This window comes from Aethalodelphis obliquidens, unplaced genomic scaffold, assembly GCF_003676395.1.
Source record: "Aethalodelphis obliquidens isolate GAN/ISIS:26980383/991018 unplaced genomic scaffold, ASM367639v1 scaffold101, whole genome shotgun sequence".
Lineage (NCBI taxonomy): Eukaryota > Metazoa > Chordata > Mammalia > Artiodactyla > Delphinidae > Aethalodelphis > Aethalodelphis obliquidens.
In genome coordinates this window covers 2,785,669-2,802,132 of record NW_020838045.1, presented here as the reverse complement: position 1 = coordinate 2,802,132, position 16,464 = coordinate 2,785,669, and the positions used below count along the sequence as shown (strand labels likewise).

Genomic DNA, 16,464 nt, shown 5'->3' with positions numbered 1-16,464 from the left:
GCTTCTCATTGCCGTGGCTTTTCTTGTTGCAGAGCACAGGCTCTAGGCGCCGTGGGCTTCAGTAGTTGCTGCACGTGGGCTCAGTAGTTGCAGCATGCAGGCTCAGTAGTTATGGCACACGGGCTTAGTTGCTCCGAGGCATGTGGGATCTTCCCGGACCAGGGCTCGAACCCGTGTCCCCTGCATTGGCAGGCTGATTCTTAACCACTGCACCAGCAGAGAAGTCCCTTATCTGGCATGTTTTGGAGCATACATTTAGGCATATCTTAAAATGTGAACGTTTAAGCATTCATGAAGTAACAGATCAAATTTCATTGTATATGCTTTCATATTAAAAAGTTAAACATTATTAAATGCATAGGAATACATTAAGAAAAAAGGAAGTAATCAACAAAATGATGTAATGAAAAGGTCCATATAAATTCTAGAAGAATCAAAATACAAAATGCTCTCTTTAAAATTGGAAATAACAACAGTTATAGCTATGGAAAAACAAACGACACCACGGACAGTCATTCTATTGGATACATTTCAATAAAATCAAGGCAGATAAGATTGTACGATGGCCTTCAAAATGTACCTCTTATGAAAATTAACTGTTTAGTCATAAATGAACATGAGATAGTCTGGTTACTCAAAGAATCTACCCTACCACATCAATTTTTGAGAATTAAATTAAAATGAATTTCTGTTGATCTGAGGCTGGTGAATTAAATTTAATATTTCCTCAGAGGAGGCAAAAAGTCACAATGGGGACACCAGTTTCCACTGATAAAGAGGAAGCCATATTGCAGTGATAGGTGGATGATCCTTTATCTGGGTTAGTTAGAAATACCACTTGCCAGTTTTATATCAATGAACCACATCTTATGAAAATGTAAAAATCTTCACTAACACAGAGAAGAGTTATAGGGGTGATTATTCAATTACAAAAAAGATTCTTATATAAAATTACTCACCACAGAGTTTCTTTAAATAGAGTACTTCCCTTGTGCATATAAATCTTTCACTGATCATTAGCTGCTTAAAAGAACTGGGGGTCAGAGCCTCTTAAAACTGACATGTTAAGCCACTACCAATTAAAGATCAATCAAAAATGAAGGGAACACTTCTCTGAAATTATGATGATTCAATTTACCCACAAATCTGTAGGAACATACTAAGTTGGTAAAGTATGACTGGAATGCTAAGTGTGTTAACGTTAGACCATAAAATACTGGTATCCTATTTTTATAATCATATTCAAGCATGAGTTATTTTTCATGAAGAGTCTGCATATAATTTAGGAATGCTCAGTTATTTAGCCAAAATTCAAGAGGAAATTTATGGATGAACATCTCTCTTTATATTCAAATTTTAAATGATGTGGGTCTTTTTATAGTTTCTATTTTAATGAACATCAGTCATGTGGTACATATTCTTATTCTGAAACCTCTTTTAATATTCTACACCATTATGTCCTTTGATAGGTTTATTTCTGATAAATTGGCATTTACTTTGCAAATTCAGAAGTTCTTGTTAACATAGGATACTCACTGCATTTTTCTATGCAGTAAACTTCAATCATTAAGAACAACTCAGAAAGCTTTGTATTTTCAAGCTCTGTACTTTCAAGATAATAGTACTTGTCAGAGGAAAAGCAGTATTTTTCTATAAAATGAATAAGGCTATTGCCAAAACCTTCTGGAGGAACTTGACAGGCATAATGGTTGGATGCTTTGCTTTGTAAAATTATTCTCATGTACCTTGTCTTAAGAAATACTATATCTGAAGTTCTTTAGTTGAAAAAGTAATTTTTTCAGTCTTTCTTCTTGATGGTTATTAACAAATTCGTGCGGCATAGTGTCCATTACATGGTCATTTTTTAAAGGATGGGTATCATTTTCTTCTGCTATGACTAAGTACTTACTGTATGCATTTGGATAGATTTGTTGAACAATTAAGTAATCTAAAATCAATAATTTCTTTAAGATAAAGTCTCATTTAAGTAGAAAAATTTAGTATTCATATTTTGTTCTTAGATGGAAGATGGAAATTGTCTAAAATATTATCCATCCTGTACAATAGCAGACTTACATTCTAATAAGAACATAAACATGATCAAACAATCATTGACATTCAAAATGTAGCTCAGAAATCTTGTATATACAGCATTATCTCTCTCCTCTTTCTCTCCCTCTCTATATATCTCTATATATTTATACCTACACCATATATACATATATGTGTAGCATTGAAATATCTCAACTAACAGCAGCAAGCACATATTGACTACCTAATATATACAGGCAATGTACTAATCTTTACATGCATTATCTCATTAAATACCCATACTAACTCTACAGAGCTACGTATTATCATGGTGTCTTTTTTATTGACTAGGAAAATGAGGGTTGTTTGTTTAAGGTTACAGCAGAGCTAAGTGGTAGAGCTGGATTGTCACCTAGGTCTGTCTGACAGAATGACCTGAATTTGGAACCTCTGCTATATGCTGCCTCTTTATTGTAAGTAACCAAAATAGTAAAATAATAATAATCATAATAATAATGAAGAAGAAAAATGATGATGTTGATGATGATGATGTTTGTTTTTGAAAATTTTGTGATATAAAAACATGTAGCCATTTTTGATCTGTGTTTTCTCATCAGTTTAAAGAGAAGAATTTGACTTGATAACTATCAAAGTCCCTCCACTTCGTAAGGTTTCTAAATCTAGAATTGTGAAGAGTTACATATCTAGTTTCTTAGTTGGCCACAGACAAACAAAACTGTACTCTCAGTGCTGTAGCAAAAGAGCAATCTGCATGATTCATGTTAGTGTCCAACAAACTAGACCAGAACTACACCAGGAGTTGGGAATTTCAAAAGACTCTGGTTTTGTGACAACACTCTTCCTTGCACTTTTTCTTTCTTCCTTTCTTTTCTCTCTTTTGGCCCTTTTCCAAAGTAAGAACCAGCAGACTCACATTTTCTCTATTCTAGTTTTTAAATACAAGTGCTTCAGCTGGCTTCCAAACGTTCAGAAATCAATGGCCCATAGGAGCCGCTGTAACCTTCATCTCCATCTTTCTTTGGGTTTCAAGCCTGTCCTAGCACTAGGCCTCGAGCATGTAACACTTAAAAAGGAAGTCTGACTTCTGCTTAGCTAGCAATTTTTTTAATATTTGTTTTGATTTTTTTTCTGGATTGAGGGGTAATTGCAATAAGCTACTTAACATTAAAAATAGTAAAAGTTATTTAAAAAAATAGTGTATGTTTGTTCTCATCATTGCTACTTAGCCATTCTTTACCTTTTTTAAGAAAATTTTTATACAATTTTTAAACGGTACTTTCCACTTACAGTTATTCCAAAACGTTGGCTATATATTCCCCGTGTTGTACAATACACCCTTGAGCCTGTCTTACACCCAACAGTTTGCAGCACCTCCCACTCTCCCTTCCCTATATTGTCCCTCCCCCCACTCCCCACACTGGTAACCACTAGTTTGTTCTCTATATCTGTGAGTTTTTACCTAGTAATTTTTAAAGCAAACATGCAAAGCTGCATTTTCCCCCAACCTAATCTTCCTCTCTAGCATAAGGAAAGACTGATTTTGAGAATCTGTGAGATTCATATCATATAAGCTAGGCCATATAATGATCTAAGAATATGAATACTAGCTTTCATTACTTGATTCATCTTTTGTTTAAGGATATGAAATGTTAAATAAATACTAATATCAAAATATTCCTCTTCAGGTTAGAATCACAATTCTTAAGGTGTTTTTGGTTTCAAAAGTAAAATACAACAGCTGTCAAGAGTTATTACTTTCATTCATCCTGGCACAATAAATTTGGACTGAGTACACCTGAATGTCATCAGTTTAAATAATTATAACACCAGTCTGTATTTGCCTTTACATGCTTTAATTATGATGTCTATTTGCCCAGAAGCTCTAATTTATGTCTAGCAAGCTTTATTTTGGGCAGTAGAACTATGCTGATCTGCATGTCTTTCTTAAGTGGGCAACGAGTACATCATTTGTCATCTAAAATCAAGACTTGGATACAAATGTTTTTATCCAGAGTGAAAGAGAAGTTTTATGGTTTTTCATATGAGTTTGTCAGTGAAAATATGTTTTGTATCTTCCACATGGAGCAGTAAAACCAAAGTCAACAGCATTACATTTGCTGATGACAACCAGAAGAGCAATTGTGGCTGGAAAAACCCAAACAGTCAATCCTGACTTCCTTACCTCTGGGAAGGAAGGTCATATTTGCATCACTTGCATAACTCAGCAACAAAGTATTCTTTAGCATCATCAATATTGTATGTCATTTTCAGAATTAGGTATCAAATTCAACACCTGAATTGTTTTGTTTCTAGGATACTGACATAAAGTACTTCCCTACTCCAGAAAGGAAACAAACAGGCCTCCTAATTAAGTAACTATTCAGAAAGGATGTGTTCTGTTTCAAGAAAATAACAGCTATGAAAATATAGAACTAGATAGTAAATGTTAGAGGGCTATTTTTCACTCCATAAAATAATTCCCTATATACTTTCCTTGGATTAAAAACTCAACTAGTGGGCTTCCCTGGTGGCGCAGTGGTTGAGAGTCCGCCTGCCGATGCAGGGGACACGGGTTCGTGTCCCGGTCCGGGAAGATCCTACATGCCGCGGAGCGGCTGGGCCCGTGAGCCATGGCCGTTGAGCCTGTGCTCCGCGGCGGGAAGGGCCACAACAGTGAGAGGCCCGTGTACCGCAAAACCAAAAAAAAAAAAAAAAAACTCAACTAGTATATTTGTAATACAACACATTCCATGCACTATATGTATATATGTATGCATATATACAGTTCCAGAACATATAAAGGATTGAAGTAGAATATATTTCCATAACTAATTACTCTAGCAACACAGTAAATTAAACATAAAATTTTCATGGCAAAAAGTTTTCCTATTAAATTATCAATCAGGATCTATTATATAGACATTTTTCCCTCAGTCTGCTTGAAACTTAAAATTCTGCAAACTATAATATGGTGTAACAGGGCAAGATGTGTTAGTTAAGTTCTAGTGTGACATTTTAATTAGCCTGTAATTAAGTTGGATAAAGTTACATGTGTAGTGTGTCCTTTACGAGGACAGATGTTTAAAAATTTGAGGTTTCAATACTGTCATCAACCACTTTCCCTGAGATGTTAACATCTGGTGAATCCTTGTAACTCAGATACATGTGTTTTCTTTTTAACAAACTTAACAAAAGAAAGTGGATATTAAAGAAAAACAAAAGCACTGTTGAGCAGCTTATTCAGTTCAGTCTCATTACTTTTTTCTTACAGAAAATTTGGAGATGTGTGTCCTTTGTGGCATGTATACCTTATTGTCAATTAGTATTTATTGACATTCCCTAAAGCCAGAGCACATCACAAAATTCCTGTGTACTTATATTAAGAAACGCAGGCTCTAGAGGAAGTTTTCAGTTGAGCATTAGGATAAGCAAGAGAAAAAAAATGGATAGAGACTGCAGACATTTGATTAGGTTTCTATATTTCTTCAACAATATGGATTAGATGTATTCGAAACCCTCCAAATGAGGATGATCCTGAAAAAGAGAGGCCACACTCATATTCAATGAATGAAGAGAAGGAGCTAAGGGGGGAAGGAAGAAGTGATTCTGATACCCAAGGAAAGTGAGTTTTCCTTCAAGAGCTCTATGTTACAAAGATGTATCATTTTATGCATTGTATCAAAAAAATTAAAAGTTATTAAACTCACTACATACTTCTAGTGAGAGTCTGTATTACTCTGATAAGAATTCTGAAACTATGTAGCAAGAAACTTTGATGAAATTATTTCCTTTTACCCATTTCCTTTTAGCAATCTGTCCTGTTGAAATAGGTCAAGAGAAAATGTATGATTAAAGACAACTGCATCATTATTTATGATAATGAAATTTGGAAAAATCCAAATTTCCAGCAATATACGTGAAATTATAGGACATTCACATGGATGTCATGCAGCCATTAAAGGAGTATTTTCTCAGAATATTTAATAGGAGCAGAATGTTTCTACAACATAAAGTATAAGAAACAAGATTCTTTTCTGTATTTCCCCCAAAGGTCTACCTGTAATTAACCTGTAAAACTAACCTATAAAATTATTTTTAAAGCAAAAAGCAAAATTTAAATAAAGAAATACCCATATCTAAATGAGTAATTAATGATAATTTTCAGTAAATTCTACGTTGTAAAGTATAATGTGTCTTACTAGGACAAGGGTGGAATGAATTTCTACTCTTTGAAAGCCTGGTAATGATGAATATAACATCCTCTGTACTAGAAGTTTCTGAAAATGGGCTCCTAGCCATAAGAAGGCCATATATCTGATTGACATCCTCAGGGCTCAAGTTCAGCAAGACACTGGTGTCTGTCTTTTGATTCCCTTGACTACAACCACCTGAAAAGACTAAGTCAGGCTCACCCCCTGGATTGACCTTCAGAATTGCACAGTGTGATTTCTGGGCCTTTTGCCCAAGAAAGTTCTGTCCACATATTCGCTGATGCCTGAAAGTTATTTAAAAGGGACAGAGTTGTTTTTGGTTTTTTTTCACATTTAGAAATAACATATAGATGCCACTTAAAATGAAAATACTAGGCTATAACCCCATATTGACTGAAATTCAAAACCACCAATTTACATGGTTAATATGAATTTAGTTACTATTATACTATTTTTTTCCTAAGTACTTTGATTTTTGGTGCCTTTTGCTTTCTATACTGAAACAGTTTAAATCATCACTATCAGAATCTTTCCAGTTTTGAGAAGATGAAAGAATTGTAAGAAAAGGAAGACACAAAGGGATGTGGAAAGGGAAAGGTAGGCATGGCTAGCAAATGGCAGAGAAAGGAGAATTTGGAGATGAAAACAAATCTATGCATTTCATGATTTTATCTAATTCATTATTAATATGTTTTATATATTCATACACAAACTGGAGATTTGATGGATTTAGTTACCAAGGACAGGTGAATGGATATGTGTTTAACTTAGCCAAGATGTTCATGTTAGGTCACCAGCCATGTATTAACTCAGCTTTGTGTAATTTCTAATGATTGTTCTTATAATTAACTCACATAGTAGTTTTATTAACCTCTGAGGTTAACCCTCAATTTAGGACAAGGTTGAGTCAGACCCCCAAGCTCTTGATCAATGAAACTCTGTTGGAGATTTTCACCATCTCATGAGAGTAGGCACCACTTACAGGTTCCCTATCACTGGTCCTGGCCACCCTCCTTACTCCCCCGCCCATGACTCTTCACTCAGTTCCCTTCCTCAGGATTTGACAACACATTTTGAGCCTGTTGAAATTAATAGCTTTTTCAAATCTGGAAAGGGCAAAAATTAAATCCCAAAGGAGGTGAAAAATCAAAGTACATATTGTAGAAAACAAACATATTTTAGGCATCTCGAGTCTTTCCTTTTTTTTGGTCCTTAGCATTATTTCCTATTTTCACTTATCCTTTGTGATCAGCTGTTCACCTACCCCAATACTATTAAAGTAGCAACACTAAAAGGTAGTTATTTCAAATCAACTGTTGCTCAAAAATTCATGGATTAAGGTTAAATTTCTCAAACTAGTAAATGATGTATCACACTGAGAAGTGGAGTTAGAAAATAAAACGAAAGTCGTTTAAAACAATACAAGTCCCAGGTTGATGTCTATGGTTTACTTGGTGTTTAAAAGGTGTTCCTTTCGGCAGTGACAATAAAGGAGTTAATTAGAGTATTTTCTGGAGCATTTTGATTGTTCTCAAGACATGCCCATCTTTCTTCAAACAAATATACAGCCAAACCTTCCAATTTGCATAAGAAATGTTCATATTTTCAATTTGATTTGTTTTTATAATTTTTGTTCAAGAAAAAGTAATTTTTGAAAAAAAGGAAAGCTTTACAAATTATTTATTCCATTTTGTAAAACATTTTAGAAGACAGAACAATTTGATTTATTCCAAATTCAGGGACAATATAAGGAAACCCAATGGGCAACCATCTATTGTAAAATTCTTTGAATCATTTTTTCAAGTAAAGAGATACAATTAATATCATTTTGGCTATGCTCATTACAGATAACTGGGACAATAAACCACTCCCTCTTGGTCCAAGATATTTATAGTTTTGCATAACTTCTTAGAAATATATCTTCCTAGGAGTTATTGAAAGGTCTGTATGAGAATGGCCGCTTAGGAAAATTTATATTTCAAAATTTCTTTTCAAAGTAGCAATAACATCTAATATATCTCAATATACCACAGCATGAGTAAAGAGCGCGATACAATTTTAATACGTTTGTTTCATATACAGCATGGCTTTAGTGCTGCTTCTGATCTCCCATCTCAAAATAATGACAATTATAAAACTACTTGCATGTATATGGAATTAATCCAAAGCCTTAGGTTTATCATCAAAGAAACATTAAAACCCTGACTTGTATAAAAATTACATATGTTCATGCCTCAAAGTGAGTGAATATTTCCAATGCTGGAAATCTGTTGACTACAATAATTTTATAGTCTCTAAAACCATCATCTTATCTTTTTGCACTATAACTGTGGATGTGCTATTAGTAAAGATTATCAGATCTGTAATCTTCATTTTGAAGACAGATTTACAATTTTGATTTAAACTCTCCCCAGTGACAATAACATTGATAACATAAGGGATGGACTATGAATTTTTTTTAGTTGTATTCATTAAATGCATTTCTACTTTCAAATGGTTAATGTAAGAAAAAATTCCTTAACAAACATGAATATATGGTTTAAATTATACTTTTGATAACCTTTTATATCAAACCACTAAAAACAACTAATTTTCTGCTAAAGTTTATGATATATACATACATGCATATCATATTTCAAATAAAAAATATAATTGAATGTGCTGTATATATTTATAAACAAGAGGGGAAATTTCCCATAATTTGGTATAACTAAATATAGATAGATAAATCAGACTAAGAAATTCTAGACTTAACTCTAAGATAAATATGTTAAAATTCTTATTTGTGGACTAGATACTTTTACCAAGGCAGAATATTCTGTACATATTCTTATGTTTCAGTCCTTTAACCAAAAGCCACTCACTCACATTTTATGAATATATTATCCATAACTTAACTATCACAGGGTCCATTATATTTGGCTGGATAAAAATGATTTTTAACTGTAACAGTGTCATTTACTTTAATGAATCTCTACCCTTTCCCCCAATTTTAAAAAATTGTATTTTAACATATTATTGGGTATTATAATAAGTATTATAAGTCAAACAGTTCCACACTGCCTGTTTTAAAACCAATTCAAGTGCTTCCCCGGTGGCACAGTGGTTAAGAATCCACCTGCCAATGCAGGGGACATGGGTTCGAGCCCCGGTTGGGGAAGATCTCACATGCCACGGAGCAACTAAGCCCGTGCGCCACAACTACTGAGTCTGCGCTCTACAGCCCGCGAGCCACAACTACTGAGCCCACATGCCACAACTACTGAAGCCCACGCACCTAGAGCCCGTGCTCTGCAACAACAGAAGCCACCGCAATGAGACGCCTGCACACTGCAACGAAGAGTAGCCCCCGCTAGCCGCAATGAGAGATAGTCCGCGCACAGCAACGAAGATCCGACACAGCCAAAAATAAATAAATAAGTAAAATAAATTTAAATAACCCAACAATTCAAGCCTTATAAAATGACAAAATAATACCATCAGCAAACCCTTCAGTCCATCTAATTTTTCAACAACCATCTAACTAACACGTAAGTTTTTACATCCATATGTCCAGCTTGGTCCTAATGCACGCACCAGGGGGATGGAATACGCCATATTTGCTGGTATTTTCTAATTTTGCTCCCTTTAAATAAACATGGGCTTAGCTCAGAGTATTACACCAGGTTACAATCTAGGCTTATTAATAGTCAGAATGTAACGAGAAAAGTGTATTAACTAGAATTAAGAAATTACTCACCCAGCTGGGTCTCCTGAATTGTCAGTTTACTTTCCATAGGATACAGAAGCTTGGGTGGTTTATCAGTCAGAGGGGCTGAAAAACAATAATAATACAGACTTATAGTTATGCTGAATAAACTGAAGGATAGAACACAGTTTATTTTCCCAAGTAGTTTTCATTCTCTGAGTAGTGTGTCAAAGCATTCTACCAAGTAATGACTTACATATTGCAGGTAGTACCTTCAGGCGAGTTGAAAAGCTATTAGATTATACATGAGTGAAATATAACACTACCAAATTGGCAGTCACATGAGACTGTCGCAGTACAGAATCAGGATTGGTCAGTCCTTAAGAACGTATGATTGTACTTCACCAAATATTTTCAATTTTCACCTTGCTTTCCTTTTTAAAGGGTACCCTACCTTTTCTCTATGTTAATTAAAGATACACATGATATCTGTATCGTGCATTTCAATGATTTTTTGGGGGGGCATAATATTGCCTCTTTCTTCTTAATCCCATTCCTAGTTTCCCTACCCTGGATCACATTGCCTCAAAACCCATAATTTAGTAATTAGATTAAGTATTTCTCACATACATCTCCTATAAATGAGGCAGCAATGTGGCATTACATTACTACAAATACAAGCAGCATATTCAAACATGCATAAAAGTAGTCACCAAGTTATATTTTAAGTAATACTTTTCATTTAGTCAGAACCCCTTATTACTATTATCCATGACATTTTATAGTACTTATTGCTAATTTGCATGATATACTGTCTTTGATTTTTAGCTTCTACACATTACTGCTCTGTGCACTTATCAATTTATCAATGATCAGTGTACAGATCTAAGAGTTGGCTATTAAGCATCTTGAAGATAGGTTTCCCATTGCATACTTCATTCCTAGCTAACTAGACTATCTGGACTTTAGACAAATAGTCAGTGATCCTTCATTAAAGACTCCCTCCTCACCCTCTCTGACTGAAATGCCCAGGTCCCTGTGAAATCTGTCACTGCAACTTCCACTCTGTGAGAAGTACAGAAATGATCAATTAAGGGTTGCTGAAATTGATTGAAAAATTAAATGATTTTGCTTTGTGGGCTTCCTTCCTTGCCAGGAGGACACGCCAGTTTGGTTGACAACCAGAAGGCTGATCTAGACAGCTATGCCCGGAGTTGTGGCCACAAATCCTCATCACCAGAGGATTCAAGAATGCAATCTGCTTCGGAAGCTCACCTCTATCTCTCCTTAACGGAAAACACAGTCAGTGCAAACGGATGATGCATCCCAGCTCCGAAAAACAGGAATGAGTTTTAAGAGTCCTTGTTTGGAAGACCAACCTCACATAGGATCAGTAGGTTTTGTTCATAACTAATTGAATGCATTATTCATTCATCTTCATTAATATTTAACACAGGGATGGGAAGGAAGGGGAAAGGAAAGTTGGGGTAATAAGATGAGATAAATCACTTTGAAATTCTTCTCAAAGATTTGACATCACTCTGATTAACCTCAAATACTTGTATGTCTTGCCTAAAATGATCTTAACAGATTTTTATTCTCCTAATAGCTAAATAAGTAGGTTAGTCACTAAATGTTGGCAAAGCAGTTCACCATTAATAGGTCAAAGAGCCACATTTCCTAGGCTCTGGTTATCAAATGATTTCAGGTAACTTCAAAAGCAATATGGCATCAAAATAACCTGTTTCTTCAGTAAATTAACTCCATTTATAAAAGCTTGTGATTATAGAGTCACAAGCAGACAATTCAACAGTTATAGAAAGCAGCTGAGAAAAAAGTTCCCTGTTCAAACACATCTCACACTAATTTATAATAAAGAAAATATCTGTAGAGAAAGATAATAAAATCCATAGATAGGACATTTGTTCAGAAATATAAAATGGTTGTGTGGTTCTCCACCCCAACACACCACCCACCCCATGGCATAATGTTACATCCTTAAGATCTTTCTATATTATCCTCATGGGACAAGTCCAAGTTAACAGAGGAATCAGAGTGTTCAAGCCAGAAAAAAATTATAAGCTTATTAAATTCTTTGATTTTTCAATTGTGTTCCCTAAAGCCCTATGGTTTCTACAGCGCCCCTCTGGGCAGGTGACATGCAGATACAGATAAGGGGTGGACTGAGGGCCTTGACTCCATACCTTGTTGTACTGCCTACCCCTCTCTTGATATAAGTAGCTCTGCTTTTACTTATACATCAGTATTCCGTCCAAGATTTTAACCCCCCAAATCCAATTCAACTCAACTGATGTATACTGGACACTATAATGTGCTAGGTATCGTGATAGTGGCTTTGGAATATCTTTGGTTTCTGCCTTTACATCTTACAGTAATCAGAAGTTAAAAAATAATGGCAATAGTGAACAATTCTGGGCTGATTCAACCCTCTTGTTTTATTTACTTAATTTTTTACTTTTTTTTTTACATTTTTTTCTTTTTTTAATTGAAGTATAGTTGATTTACAATGTTGTGCCAGTCTCTGATGTACAAAGTGACTCAGTTATAAACATATATACACTCTTTTTTTATATTCTATTCCATTATGGTTTATTATAGGATATTGAGCATAGTTCCTGTGCTTTACAGTAGGACCTTGTTGTTTACCCATTCTAAATGTAATAGTTTGCATCTACCAGCCCCAAACTCCCAGTCCACCCCTCTCCCTCCCCACTCCCCCTTGGCAACCACAGGTCTGTTCTCTGTCTATGAGTCTGTTTCTGTTTTGTACATGTAAGTTGGTATAGCCACTGTGGAACACAGTATGGAGGTTCCTAAGAAAACTAAAAATAGACTTACCATATGACCCAGCAACCCCACTCCTGGGAATATACCCAGACAAATCTATAATTCAACTCCCTTGTGTTAGAGGTCAAAGATCCGAGGTGTAAAAAGCACAACTGGTTTGCCAAAGGTAAAAGAGCAAATTCAAGCTAGAGTCCTTGCTAGATCTTTGCCTCCCAGTTCTGTCAAGCAACTACTAGTCCTGTGCAATGATTCCCCTCAAGGTGTGAGCAATCTGTTAGGAGAGCAAAAACATACAAATAAGTGACTATAACCTACAGCAGAGCGCTTGTACTGTGCAATCTGTCATCTCTAAGTTCTGATATTATGCTCTAGAGGGATATTGTTGAGGCATGTTTCTTGTATGATTCACTTGTCTTTGATAAAAGTGAACTGAAACTGTCAGAGAACACAAGAGCTGACTACAGATTTGACACATGACTGTGAAATGGGGTGACCATTAAAGCTAAGACATAGGTCCAGTCATTTGAGGGCAAACAATTGTGCTGCCACAAAGAAAAGACATTTGCTGAATTATCCATTATTTGAATGTTTCTGACACTTTATGGTGTTTAACAAATATCAGTTGAATCGAATTGACAGAAGACAGAACTGGCAAACAAATGCAGGAGTGGTAATGACCAAACAAAATGAACACACAAACACAAAGCCCTCTTCATTTTCTGCATGGGCAAAAGTACGACTGGAAGGAACTCAAACAAATTAGTTACAATAAAAAGCAAAGTAATAAGCATTAGACCATGACTAGACCAACTAACATTTTATTGTCAAGAAAACATCTTTCCTTTTGGGACCCTTTATTTCCTTCTCTCTCTCTCATTCACACACACACACACACACACACACACACACACACACACTCACTAAGCTGAAATCGTTGAAAAAATAAAGCAAGTCTGACAGTAGTGACAGGAAGCACAGGCTGATTTTAAATCCTAATCACATTTTGTCTACAAAAAAAAATACACAACAATTATAGTAGAGCTGTTTCTCTGGCTACCTATGCATTGAAATATTTCTATGAATCCACCAACAAAAATATTTTCAAGCTCTCATTTTATTCTTCAGAATATCCCACTGACAACATTAAAGATAACATAGTTATTTTAAAAGTGTTTTTATTTTGAAATTAAAAATCTTTATTTCTATTTTAAAATAAAAATCTTTTACAGAGTTATTAATATGTCCCGATCGACAAAACCGTTCTTCAGAGTAGAAGGAACAATTTAAAGGACGTTTGTTTTGCTTACCAGCTGCTAGTTAGAGAAACATCTGGAAGGCGGTATACACAAAGTTGTGTATAGGAATAATTCCTATGTTAACGTTCCCTAAATAATTATGAAGAGATGAAGTCTCTCTCTTTTTTCCCCATGCCATGTACACTTGGGTTATGGAATAGTGAAAAAGAGGATCCAATTTTCCAAAGCAAAAGTGACAAGAGACCAGGGCAATGAGGCCAGTATTCTCGAATTTTTCTAATGTTCTTAAAGAGAAGAGAAATATGAGATATTTAGGATGAGTGTATCTTTGTTTTGACATCCCTCTAAAATTTAAGTTTAGTCCCTCAAATACTCTTGAGAATAATTAATATTTCTTGGATACTTAAAGTTGTCCTACCACAAAATCTGTTCTTTCAAAATCATAGATACTTTTCAAAATGTATTTTAAGTAGTGCCTTCTCTGCTTTGTTTCTTAGAAGCATTATGGTAAGGTAAGAAAGATAATACACATATTTTTCAGGGAGACATGGGTCTAATAAATTCTGACAGAAGTTAGACCTGGTTGGTTTGGCAAGTTGGAGAAGTTATTTAAACTCTATGAGTCTCAGTCTCCTTACATAAAAAATGTGACATTTTCCCCTATGGCTTGGTGTGAGGATTAAATAGGATAACAGATTAAATGCCTGGATATATTAGATGGAAAATACATCTGTACTAATGATATCCATCGAAGTTTGGGACAATAGCATTTAGCATTCTTTGTAGCCTGAGAAGAAAAAAAAATATTGTTTGTAAAATAATGAACTGGATATTTAGATAAGGGTTCAAAAGGCATTTAAGTTCCGAATTTAAGAATCATTAATATTTCCTACATTAGTTTCCATAGCAGGAGAACTGGTCCATCCTTCAAAAACACAATTCAACAAAAGCATTTTGAAGATTTTTAGATATGCAAGCAAGGTACTGGGATTGTAAAGGACTCAAAGAAAGGTAAACAAAACACAGCTTTTAACCCTCACAGAGCTTACAACCTAGATACATAATTAAAATATAACTCCACGAGTCAGTTTCAAGAGCCTTTATGAAGTACCTGCAAATAATAAGTACTATATTACAAATAAAATGACCAATAAGGCATGGAGTTATACATAAGAATGTATGAGATGAGAACGCATATGTGATGCATTGTAATGAGTGCTATACTCAGAGGTAATTTCTTTATGACCCTATTTAAATCTACCAGCTAAATCTGGTCACAAAACAATACTCACAGATTTATTCAGCTGACAATAAAACACGCTCTGTGGCAATCCCACCAACACGCGCCATTTTACAATGGAGATTTTTGGTTTGTTTTGCTGTCTGCATGTACTTTTTTTTAACTTATAAGACTTGACAACCAACTGCCTATTGTCCTAGCAAGTCAACGGAATGTGAATTACTCATAGAGCTTCAATGATTCAAAATGGGATTTCAGTTCTGCTTTCTTTGGTCTGGAATGTTTTTTTTGTTCTGTTTTGTTTTGTTTTGTTTTGCGGTATGCGGGCCTCTCACTGTTGTGGCCTCTCCCATTGCGGAGCACAGGCTCCGGACGCGCAGGCTCAGGGCCATGGCTCACGGGCCCAGCCACTCCATGGCACGTGGGATCCTCCCGGACCGGTGCATGAACCCGCGTCCCCTGCATCGGCAGGCGGACTCTCAACCACTGTGCCACCAGGGAAGCCCCGGTCTGGAGTGTTTTAACATTAGTTCTTAATAGTGGAGCATAGCACTCATGAGATATATAGCAAGTAGACAAAACCTCATGTTCCTTGGGAGAAAAAAAATGAACGGATGGGAGAAAATATGAGTGTATACTAGGTGGAGCCATTTGGGGGAAGAAAGGTGCTTAACTTTTCACTTATCTCTAATGCACTGGGATTGGCAAAATTTCTCCTTTCTGTTGCAAACAATTATGGTAACTCCCAATGGAGCCATGGAGCCTCAGAAGCCTCAAAGAGGAAGGAGTGGCAAATCAACTGAGCAGAGAGTGCAGGGAAAGCGGTTTATGAACAAACTAACACCATATAAATGATAACCTTGATCTAGAAGTCATGTCAAAGTGATAAAGCAAATACTCCCAGGGATGTAACTCTTAATATAATCTATCAAAATGTATGTATTCAGGAAAATCAAAAATTAATTTGACTAGCTTTGATACTTAATATTTTATTCATATAGTTTGATAAGTGTAGCTTACAATGCAAATTAAAAAATATGTTCATTCATTCATTTCAACAAATATTTTTAAAACATCTTCTCTTTGCCAGGAAGTTTTCTAGCTACTAGAGGGTATAACAGTGAACCAGACAGACACAACTCCTGCTCTCATGGAGCTTGCGTTCCAGAGAGGCAGATGGAAACTATACATGTAAATGAATATATGCAT

At 35.3% G+C, this 16,464-nt stretch overlaps 1 protein-coding gene across 1 annotated transcript in view; it reads right to left on the bottom strand.

Moving 5' to 3' along the window:
- Positions 1 to 16,464, bottom strand: part of IL1RAPL1 (interleukin 1 receptor accessory protein like 1) — a 1,327,113-nt gene that overhangs the window by 286,865 nt on the left and 1,023,784 nt on the right. The window contains exon 6 of the mRNA XM_027096331.1: positions 9,999 to 10,077. Coding sequence (XP_026952132.1) covers positions 9,999 to 10,077 — 79 coding nt within the window. The remainder of the gene's footprint in view (positions 1 to 9,998; positions 10,078 to 16,464) is intronic.